Source organism: Lottia gigantea (assembly GCF_000327385.1).
Source record: "Lottia gigantea unplaced genomic scaffold LOTGIsca_139, whole genome shotgun sequence".
In the NCBI taxonomy this organism is placed as follows: domain Eukaryota; kingdom Metazoa; phylum Mollusca; class Gastropoda; family Lottiidae; genus Lottia; species Lottia gigantea.
In genome coordinates, this window is record NW_008707601.1 from 326945 (window position 1) to 338176 (window position 11232).

The following is an 11232-nucleotide window of genomic DNA, read 5'->3' on the forward strand; positions in this document are numbered from 1 at the left end:
AGTCCGTTAAAATAAACAGACTTCGTATTTTCGATCGGGCTCGCATTTTTCAATTCGGTTTCCCTCTTTTAGTGATCAATATCGCACAGGTTTGTATGGTCATTTTCCCACTTTCAAATGGACAGAATAGCCACCCGTTTGACAATTGCACCTTAGCCTCAGAAACGGGAACGGTTTTTACTAAGCCATCCATTAACAGTATTCACAACTGTCCGTCGAAATTTGAGTCTTAAATTTGCATGTGTCCAGAATTATTCGCGTTTGAAAGTTAGCATGACGACTAAAAGACATATGGAAATAGCAGATGAATTTCCTAGTTTGGGGTATTTTTAAGGAATTTTGTGATTTTTTTTACATTTCTGGTATTTCAGATTACTATTTACATATATTCCAGACCCTAAAATTGCGAATCTGTCCCTTTAAGATTATTTTTTCCTGCGCATTACAATTTATATTCAAACAAATTGGCCTTACTGCATACCACATAAGGTAGGTAGGTAGGTAGATGACAAGTTAACGTTCGCTTCCAGCGGATGCTGATATCGCAAACTACATACCACATAACCCGTTGCTCGAGTTTTATACACGAAGTTTAAATTAATACAACTTCAATTCTGATTGGCTGCTTAGAACACCTTGAGCTCCGCCTCCTTTCTGCACATGAACTACACGATTGTTTTATGTACTTTAATGTTTTATAGCTGAAATGACGCGTATAATATTATTTTCATGTATATAATAAGCTCTGTAAATGTTTCTAATATGTTATCTTATATATTATCTATAATAATTCATTCGCATGACATTTGCAGATAATGTGTCAAAGGGTGTTATTGAAATAAATACACTCTACATAATAATAATCTATAATCACACAGCTATCGAGGTATGCGTGGACTACAGCCTAGCCAAGCCTGTGACGTCTTTTTAGGGTAGCCGGGTTCAGCGTAACCAAAATCGTCGTCGTATTTCCAATATCTGAAATCAAATTACAACAGATTGCCAAATATAAATGAAACTATTTTTATGTCATAATTTTTAATTATATCACAAATTCCAAAAAAGGGGAAATCAATTAAAACTATATTATTGTCCTGTTATTTGACGTTTCGGCTTACTGCCTTCTCCAGAAACACCCAAAATAGATCTCGATCACATCTTATTCCGTTATTTTACTAACTATATTCACACTGAAGAAGGCAGTAAGCCGAAACGTTAAATAACAGGACAATAATATAGTCATAATTTTTGTCAACTTAATTCTATATTGGTTTGATGAAGATGAACAATACTAAGCTCTTTCGAATGTATTTTATATCCCACTTCTGAATTTCTGGGAAACCTAGGTTGAAACATCCAAAGGAACTGGATGTCCCAGATGTTGGATTTTTATTTTCATAAGATATGCTAGTCCGAAACATCTGCCTCTATTCCATCCTCTGATAGATATTTTGACGGTTATCGACTGGGGTAGAGGCAGTAGTTTCGATCAGAGATAAAGTGATTTTGATATTTTCAATTCCAAATTCACCGACATAAAATGTGGCAACATCGTGCACCCTTGTAAACGAAATCCATCTTTATAATGTATTATTTAAAGATGGATTCTCTTATTTTTATTTATGAAAATATTAATATTTATATGAATAGAAAGTAGAGAGGGGTGTTCTAATGACTTGGAAAAATACCAGTTTGTCTCAAATGCCCATAATTAATTCTTAATTAGATAAATTCGAAGAGAATTACCAGCAGAATACCAATGGGTGACCGATCAAGAAAGGTTTTTTTTTTGTTTATCCAGACTGTACATACAAGGACATTTATGATATAAATGATATAATTAAGAATACTTGATAATTCATTAGAAACAACAATTAATCAAAAAGTGTGCTTAATTTGACACTAAAAAATTAGGAAACCCATCTTTGAACATGTCTATGGTACAAACCAACTGCTGCATTTCCGTTTGCCTTTTTATTCAATTCTTGTACGATTGGATAAGGCTTTAAAATAAAATATTACTTACATTTTCCCTTTAAAGAAATAAAAAGTTCCATTCGTATCTCTGAATATCGCCTCCATTCCAGGTTTGATGCCACGCCAATTTTGAGTTATCGATCGTTCATATCCCCGGGGAGCGGTTCGCATACCCTCCGTCCATATTGTGTATGTATTGAACTAAAAAAAAAACATGCTTTAATAAAAATAAAAATAAATAAATAATCTTGATTTATTCAACTGGAAAATATCTTGACGACCGTCTGACTTTTATACATCTTTCGTTATTAAATAACGGAACACAATTTTATGGTATACTACTCCTTAGTTTTATTACACACTACGTTTCAACAATCTACATTGTCATCTTCAGGTGAAGTGATGACAATGTAGATTATTGAAACGTAGTGATTAATAAAATTAAGGAGTGATCTCTATCCCCAAAATGTCGGTAAAGGATTATGTTTCGTTATACATGAGCCTAATCTCGGTCCAAGCCATCTTTAATTTATTGTCTTTTGTTTTGTTATATGTGCTCCTCGCTTCTATATGTCGTTCAAATCTTATATTTAATTTATCAGTCTTTCATTTGTATCAACTGAGGGGTAAATTTTTAAACAAGGATAGCGGCAGAATATTTGCTTTATTGTCACTATAGTTTTAAGAAATATGATAAATTTAGATAAGATAAATCATCATTTGAGCGAGCAGAAAACTATTATCATTTAGCCTATATAGCCCAAATATTACAAAGAATACGGAAGAATATTTGGTGATATTAATATTACGGACATATTTTTTCACTAAGTTTTTCGACTGCTCAACCAAAACTAATGTGTCCAATACTTCTTCTGCCAAGTAACATAAAATGAGCGGGACGTGGAACTTTGATCATGATGTAAAATTGGTGGACGGACAAACGCCCTTCTGCAATTTTGTACCAGGTCAAAAGACGTCCCGTCACCCGGGACAAAAATAATAAAAAAAGTTGGTAATTTCATGAAATTATTAAGGCCATTACCATGACTAAGGTCGTATACAATTACTTAGATCTAAAAATGAAAATATTATGTAGCCTACCTTAAAGAGGTAAATTCTACCGTCACTGTATTGAAAGGCAGCTCTTAACCTTCTGAAAGCGGATGGTAATGTCCTTGGATAGCCCCTATCTAACGAGTACCCCGTATACCTCCAATATCGGCTTCCTGTAACATACAAAATGAAACTTAAGGTTCCAATCAAAGAGTAGATGCAGATGACAATGCCATGAATTGCGCAATGGGGACAGTGGCATTAAATCATAGTATAAGATCAGTGGCTAAATCACTACAGGAACTGGTTGAACGAAGTTCACGCGCTCCCACTTCTAAGGTAGGGCACCACGCCTAGAAAACATGCAAGAAGCTTATGTAAAGCAAAAACATTTCCCGTAGGAGGGGCTTCAACCCACTTAAGTCCACGGGGTATAAGCTTTGAAAAGTAAGCGAGTTTAACGTCCCAATCTTAATCAAAATATGTTGATGTTAATGAAATATTTGGGCAAATGAAGATGGCATCGACATGCAGTGTGCAATGAGGGAAATGTTCCCAGACAGAGCCATTGAAAATACTGTTAGATAAGGAGTTTTACGTCTTTTTAAGGCTTTTCATAAAAAATGAAGGAGACAACATCAGGATGCGTGCGCAAATGTCTCTTAGCTGGGTAAGTGAAATCGAATTTTTTGCGTTCTGTATAATTCAACTTATGAAATAATATAAGCTTTTATTCTTCCTTTCTGTATTGTTTAGGTATGTCTAATGAATGGAGTTCTGGATTTAATTCTCCGTTACGCATTGAATTATTAAACGAAACTTGTGTCCTATTACGTAACTAACAATATTATTCCATTAGATTAAATGTTTCTGTAATGTTATACTCTAGAGGTAAAATGTTCTTATCACGAGCCAAAGCTGTAGAAGGGGAGACAACCACTGATTTGGTATCGCACTATTATAAAACGTATGTATAGTGGAGAAAGGGTATTTTGCTTATGCAAATCCGTGGTCGATTCAAGAAAATAAACACACGAACAGATTTATATTACTCATAATGCGAGTTTTCCGTTTCAAACTTTATCAACATAAGCTTTCTTTGTAATTTTGTTAAACTATGATATAGCATTTAATATTTATAAGGCATAATAGAAGCAGGAAGGTAAATATAAAGAACACAAGTTATATATTTATACTACTTCTAGTTTTATTACATACTACGTTTCGAAACACATACAGCTAACGTTATCAATTAGAAATTTCCTTGCTAACGTTACTTGTATGCGTTTCGAAATGTAGTATGTAATAAATTCAGAATGGTGTCTCTTGCATATAATATAGTAATGTAAATATACCACACAGCTTCTTTCAGAAAAGACATAATGGAACCAAAACAAGATAAATACCTTTAAACATATACAGTTTTCGTTGTGATCTGTCGTACACTACAGCGGAGGGAGTTTTAGGAGCTCTGGCAAATACTCTTCTAGCAGGCTGGGGGAATCCAGACGCCACCCCACCGGCATCTAGTTTATAGATTTTAGAACCTCTAAAACCGTAGGTCTGTCTGTCATGGGCTGAAAGAAATGGAAATAATGAAATGAAATGAAAGGAGTTTTACGTCCTACTTTTCTGCACTGAATTAATGAAGACGGACAACGCCATGCAGTGTGCAATGTGGATACATGTGGATATCTACTTGGTATTCGACATCAACAACACAGTCGGAAGTATACAATTGCGCGATTTTTGGTATCCATATTTTTCATTCATTGCTTGATAAAGACAAGAGAACACTGGTCGAAACATCGCTCAAATAAAGTTAGTAATTGTAATCCATAAGAATTTTTTCATTATATCCATATTTTAAACACGGGGAACATTGGAATACTCGACAGTATAGTATCGACTGGAGATCGACAGTATAGCAAATAGGAGAGAGTAGACGAGGTACGAGATTATCCATGCAGAAGAAAATAGAAGAACAGAGGAATGTGAACTGTGAACTTAATTATATAGATTAACAGATATTCAAACAAATACCCAACATAATTAGCCAGTTATATTGACATGTACTTAAATATATTGAAAAAGAACCACTAAGTTCATGCTTACCAACAGTGATATCATCAAATTTCACACGGCAATGTCTACCCGAGGGACGAGGAGTAGGGCGTGGTCTAGGTCGTCGGGTAGGTCTAGGTCTGGGGCGTGCTGTGGGTCTCGGTCTAGGACGAGCAGTAGGTCGTGGTCTAGGGCGTACCGTTGGTCTTGGTCTCGGGCGAGCTGTGGGTCTTGGCCGGGGTCGTGCTGTTGGTCTCGGTGTCTGCCTTCCACCCCTTCCTGCGCCTGCAAATATAATAAACAAACACTACAGCCCTGGTTCGGGGGTGTGGCCAACTGGTGTAGGAGAAGAATTTATTTTGAATTGAGGAGGACCTCACATCATCACATGCTGGAAATGTGGATGAAACATATTTTTGGGGTGTGAAAGGTACACGTCATTGCTCCAGGGATGTGAAGGCTGAAATAGGTTGGGAACCACTGTGCTACAGTAAACAGTTGACAAGTATCACAATATTATAGAACTATATCATCACTATTTTTATACTATAGTGCTGCTAAGAAAACAACGAAATGAAATGAAGCTTTGAATTAAAATTTTAGCGTTTATTGACTCATTTTGAAAGTTGGTTTCAACGTACCATAGAGAGTCTGTATTCCTCTTTTATCATCATAGTCCAGTTTATAATCAGGGTCGTAACCTTGGTAGTACGGAGCCATCAGAGCTCTGGGATTATTGGAATGACCTAAACCTAAAGCATGCCCGAACTCATGAGCCGCCACGATTTCCAAATTAGACCCAGCGTCTCGATTCATAGTCCATTCCTCATCCTCGTCGAAATGGGTATCTCCACTAATTGGTTGTGTCCCCGGGAAGAAAGCATGAGCCAATGTTCCACCTGTAATTAAGAAATGTCTTGTAGCTATCTTATCTAATTGAAATTGAGTTACAGTTTCGTATTTTATGTGTTTTTTTTCTTTCTGATACTCTTCGTCTCCCTGGTAACAGGTTTTCTACCAATGTTCTAATGACGTTATTTCTTTTAAACAAATAGGGGTGTATCACGATGGACCCGTTTCTTGATAGCAATGACGAATCAAGGGATAGCGAAACCCAAAGTAGCGCAATATGACAGCCAGTTTCTTTCGTCTTCGGAAGAAGATTCATTTCGGAATGTTTTGGAATAGACAGTGTGACATCCCAGGATAAAGAACGAACAGTTCCCAGACAACACTTTATGTCTTCTCCAATCAGAGATACTCAGTTGTCATCGTAATGATCAAATAGAGATCACATTGAACCTCTCACCTCGTCCATCGAAAGAGTTACCATTTCCATCCCCGTGACTATACCGAGCAAAATCAATCTCGATATCTGCAGTCCCGCTAGAAACTTCTCGAAAATTTAACGGTGTTTCCGCTGACCATTTTCCAAAAGCATTTCTAAAAGCCAACCTATAATATATATGTAGTATGAATAAAGCCTGAAAAAAGACAATGTTCTTCGTTTTCAACGGACAACAGTCCATCGTCTGCGACTAGCTTTACCAATTACAGTTCGACATTTCGACAGTTGGATATTAACGAAGCAAAGTAGTGGGCGAAAATCTATATAATTATTTCATTACACAATGCAGGGTGTTGTAAGAAAAAATTGAACACGTTAAATAGATATTAAGAATTATAACAAGGTCTTGTCAATATTGCCCTCCTTACATCCATCTTCATTAACACAATCAGGTGCAGAAAAGTAGGACGTAAAACTCAATTTCAATTCATTCAGTTCTAGCGAGATTAAATAGTTCGTAAAGCTTTTAATAGAAACCCAGATCCAAACAGACCCGACGATGCAATTCTACAGCTTTTAGAGATTTGTCTTAGTCGAAACGATTTCACATTTAATGGTAAAACATATTTACAAACTTCAGGGACAGCAATGGGCAAACGATTCGCCCCTTCGTACGCAAACCTTTTCATGGCAGAGTGGGAACGTGAGGTGTTGCCCCTCTGTCCATTTGACCCACTTTTTTACGGACGCTTTTTGGATGACATTTTTATGGTTTGGACTTATTCTATCGAACAGTTTTGGGAATTCTTTGAAATTCTCAACAACCACCATCCTTCTATCAAACTAACCGCAAACGTGAGTGACAAAAGCATAGACTTTCTCGATACCACAGTCTTTAAGGGAGATTCCATAGCAGAAACAAATAAACTGGATATCTAAAGTGCATTTCAAAGAAACTGATACTCATCAACTCTTGCACAAGAGCTTCTTTCACCCAAAACATACCTTTTCTGGTCTAATTAAGTCACAAGTTTTACGATTTCACCGAATTTGTACAAGATCTTCTGATTTCAACCAAGTCTGTACGATTGTTTTCTCAAAACTGAAAGAGCGTGGGTACTCTAAACGATTTTTACGAAACATAAAAAATTCCACCTTAGCACAGATAGCAGCTAAAAACGGACTTTATGCCGAAGTACCTCCAGGTTTAAGAAGTGCTCCATGTTTGTCCAGTAGATGCAAAACATGTCCCTTTATATCAGAAACTCATTATTTTGTAAGCAACTCTACGAATAAAAGGTACCCGATCCAGGAACATCTAACATGTGAACATTCGAATGTAATATATTTAATTTCATGCAAGAAAGGCCCCAAACAATATGTAGGAGAAACTAAGAATAATTTACGAACTCGCTTTAATGCTCATAGGTCAGACATCAAATTAAAGAAAGACAAGCCTGTTTCTAATCATTTCAACCTCGACGACCATTCAATAGACGATCTTGCCCTAATCCCAATTGAGCGTATAGAAATTGACTTGCCCGAAGATGAAACTACCAAATTCCGTCAATCTAGGGAAGCCCATTGGATTGAGACATTGAATACAGCAAGACCTATAGGACTAAATATTCATCATAATGTAGGCATAGCACCCTTTGTTGTCCCGTTTAATACAACCAGCAATCGAGCAAGCAAGATAGTTCATGCCCACTATAAGAGCCTTCAAGAGAAATTCCCCTATGTCTATAAGCAGAAAATGATAGTTGCATATTCAAAAAATAAGAACTTAAATGATAATATTGTTCATAGTAAACTAAAAACAATCAGCACATAACAGATACTATACTTCTCTATACTACTATACACATCGGGCGAGTTATTTTTTCTAATTTCAGATCAGAATAAGAACAGAAGAAAACCCAATATCAAGACCCTTAATCCTAATTTCTAAATAAAGAGTCTGCTCCACCCTAGGCCTGTACATTTGGGAGAATCAAACCCTCCCTTCCCCGAAAACTAATTTCAACTTACTTCTGTGTGCTGCCACCTAGCTGTCTAGTATAGCCAACTATTTTATATGTCAGGTCGTTCTTATCCCATTTATATCCTGAAATATTAATAGAGGAAACACTTTATTAATTACCAAGCCTTTAGGTGATGGTAATATTGCGAGCATTATGTGATAGACTCATCTAAATATTCCTATTTGTTATTTTATCATAAGTCAAAATGCAAATAGTACCGGGAACATTGCAAAGTGTCAGAAAATGAAATGAAATGAATGGAGTTTTACTTTTCTGCACCATGTGGGCTAATGAAGACGGGCAACGCCATGCAGGGTGCCATGAGGGAAATTTTGCTAGGACAGCGGCATTAGCCTGCTCTTTTTCGATTTCCAACTGTCGAGGGATCTTTAACGTGCACAGCCTGTAGCACACGGGGCCTCGGTTTATTGTCCCATCCGAATGACTAGACGCCTTTTTCATGTCAGCCCCTCTTATCTGCATCACTGAAAGGGGGAAACCGGGTTGAATAATCCACATGAATAAGGAACTATACGGATATTTAAAGATGTTAGAAGTGGACAACTTTTAACCTGAGAATGTTTGTAAAACGTTCTGCGGTTTACGAAACTACGTATGGTTCTTACATCTAAATAATAAGTCGAATTTTGATAAAGGCTAGAATAAGTTAACGAAGCCTTCAAATCACATTTAAAGTTTAAGAAATGGCTTTAAATGTGAATAGATGGTTTTGTTGAGTATTATAGACTTTTAAAAAATTCGAATTATGTGATTCAAAGTGGTGTGTGTTATTTCTATGTAAGAACCATACGTAGTTTCGTATACGTTCTGAAACGTTGTTAATAGTTCGGTAATTATAGCTGAAAGCTGAACAACATTTATTTCAAGACAGCGTTGTTTTGGAAGGAGCATCGTGTGACAAAAACATCGCTTACCTGGAGCGTAAAATGGTAACGGTTGTGTCGGATCGTGCTGGCGACTTCGCAGTCGGTTTCCGTTAAGACGGTCACGTGGTTTGATGACGTCAGGTAATCCACATCGAGGCTGCTGCATTTTGAGGAAAGTTTCTCGATCCATCAAACCAGTTGGAGTCAGCCCATTGAATATTTGAAACTCTCTGAAACAAGGGTCAGAAATTAGGGATAGATAATAAATTGCCGATGCAAATGAACAGGTCCACAAGATAAAAAAAACGACACAAACGTACCCAAAATGTAATTACAATTCCACTAGTAAACACCGACCAACCAAGAGGGTAGATGTGATGGGAATCGTGTTATGGGTTTCCATCTTGGATCACTCAAATGGGGAGCAGAGCCATACAGATGTTCTTTGAAAGCGCAAGGATAACAACTCTGTTTAGGAACACGGCAATCTGGGACCAGTTTCATAAAGTTTACGATCCGTTACTGTTTCTGTCCTGGATTCAATTTCAAAAAGCTTCAATATGGTTTATGCCAGATTTGGGTCATACTGGATCGAATTAAAAAATTTCAGATTAGCCGGTGGTTTGTGCCACGTTATTAGATCAATGCTTATTAATCCGAATTACCAAAGAATGACCTTTGCAATCACAACTAGTTTGACATTTATTGACGTGTTAAACGTCGAGTTATAGCAGGTGCCCTGAAAGCTGAAAAAGCACACCCTTACCTGATTCCCTCGGATCTGGTCTCCTCAGCATGGTGATCACCCGGTTGAAGGTCGTCAAGGTAACCATATTTACTCAGAAACGCCTAAAAATATTACTATTAGATTATTTCCCCCTTTCAGTTATAAAGAACTGACTGGTTATTACACTGGGCACTTCGGAACAAAATTATCGTAAATAAGAACTAAAATTTAAAAAGGGGACCCACGCTAAATTTACATTGTATTTGAATTGTACTATCGGTGGAGAAAACCCAAAAGCCAATACTTCATGATGGTGAGAATAACAATAATTCAAACAAGACGTACGTCTGGGTCTAAATCTGCAGCCTGTCTTTTCACAACCGATGAACCTTGAATCACTGACAAAGACAGTAAAATAAACGTATAAATGTACATCTTAGACATTGTTACTTTATCTTGTTTACACAAAGAACATACTCTAGGTACAATAACTTTTTATGTAAAAATCTTTAGTTCAAAATATTATATGCAACTTGATAGTTATAATTTTTCCTCACTAAAAATCACTTTATACAGCGCATTTAAAATAAATAGAGTTTTACATCCTATTTTTGTGCTCTTGATCCAACTACTAAGACGGATTTATGTAGAACCTTCTGTTGGCAAAATTGGAACTAAATAAAACTAATTCAACCATTCACAAGTTACACAGTTATTGGTATTACTTTTCAATGTTTCACAAAATTACACCTCAATGTTTCACAAAATTACACCTGTTTTCCGATTTTTTTTTTTTGCAAAATTCTCGATATCACAGATGAGAAAAAGCGTTCCTTAAATTGGCCACGACTAGAAATGCAGGAGATACAGTATATATATGTGAATACTGTCGTCACTATTATCAGTAAGTTTAAAACTGTGATGTTTATAGGTTGGATGACAATCTGGTGTTGTTTTCACGTCAATATGATATTAAAGGTAACTTTGAAGTTATCAATAAACTGGGGTCGTCGGGTCCGTTGTAGATAAAGAGTGAGGGTGGGGGAGTAAAAACTAATGGTGTGAATATGAGGTACGGTGAGAAATGCAGGATTGTCGATTACAGTCCAAAAATTGGAGGAGCCAATAGATGAATAACAATTATTTGTTGTTTAAATAAATTAGATTTAATTTGTAAATGCCCACCCCTTTTCTTCTCTCTCTAGGAACCCT

At 36.4% G+C, this 11232-nt stretch overlaps 1 protein-coding gene across 1 annotated transcript; it reads right to left on the reverse strand.

The window, feature by feature from the left end:
• Window positions 1-672: 672 nt before the first annotated feature.
• LOTGIDRAFT_200320 (hypothetical protein) lies at window positions 673-10946 on the reverse strand. The gene is made up of 11 exons (XM_009049566.1): window positions 10366-10946; window positions 10060-10142; window positions 9342-9523; window positions 8414-8489; window positions 6404-6549; window positions 5732-5993; window positions 5146-5234; window positions 4437-4607; window positions 3079-3203; window positions 2027-2178; window positions 673-978 (listed from the first exon to the last, which is right to left on the reverse strand). Exons 1-11 carry the CDS (start codon window positions 10462-10464, stop codon window positions 879-881), a joined length of 1485 nt encoding a protein of 494 aa, XP_009047814.1. The 5' UTR covers window positions 10465-10946; the 3' UTR covers window positions 673-878.
• Window positions 10947-11232: the final 286 nt, after the last annotated feature.

Bases quoted from the DNA above. Each gene is read 5' to 3' on its own strand.
- LOTGIDRAFT_200320 (XM_009049566.1), bottom strand. From the start codon at position 10,464: ATGTCTAAGATGTACATTTATACGTTTATTTTACTGTCTTTGTCAGTG. The intron at 8,490-9,341 runs GTAAGCGATGTT...TTAATATTTCAG, and splicing joins GTTACCATTTTACGCTCCAG to GATATAAATGGGATAAGAAC. The intron at 979-2,026 runs GTAAGTAATATT...ATTTGATTTCAG, and splicing joins TATTTCTTTAAAGGGAAAAT to ATATTGGAAATACGACGACG.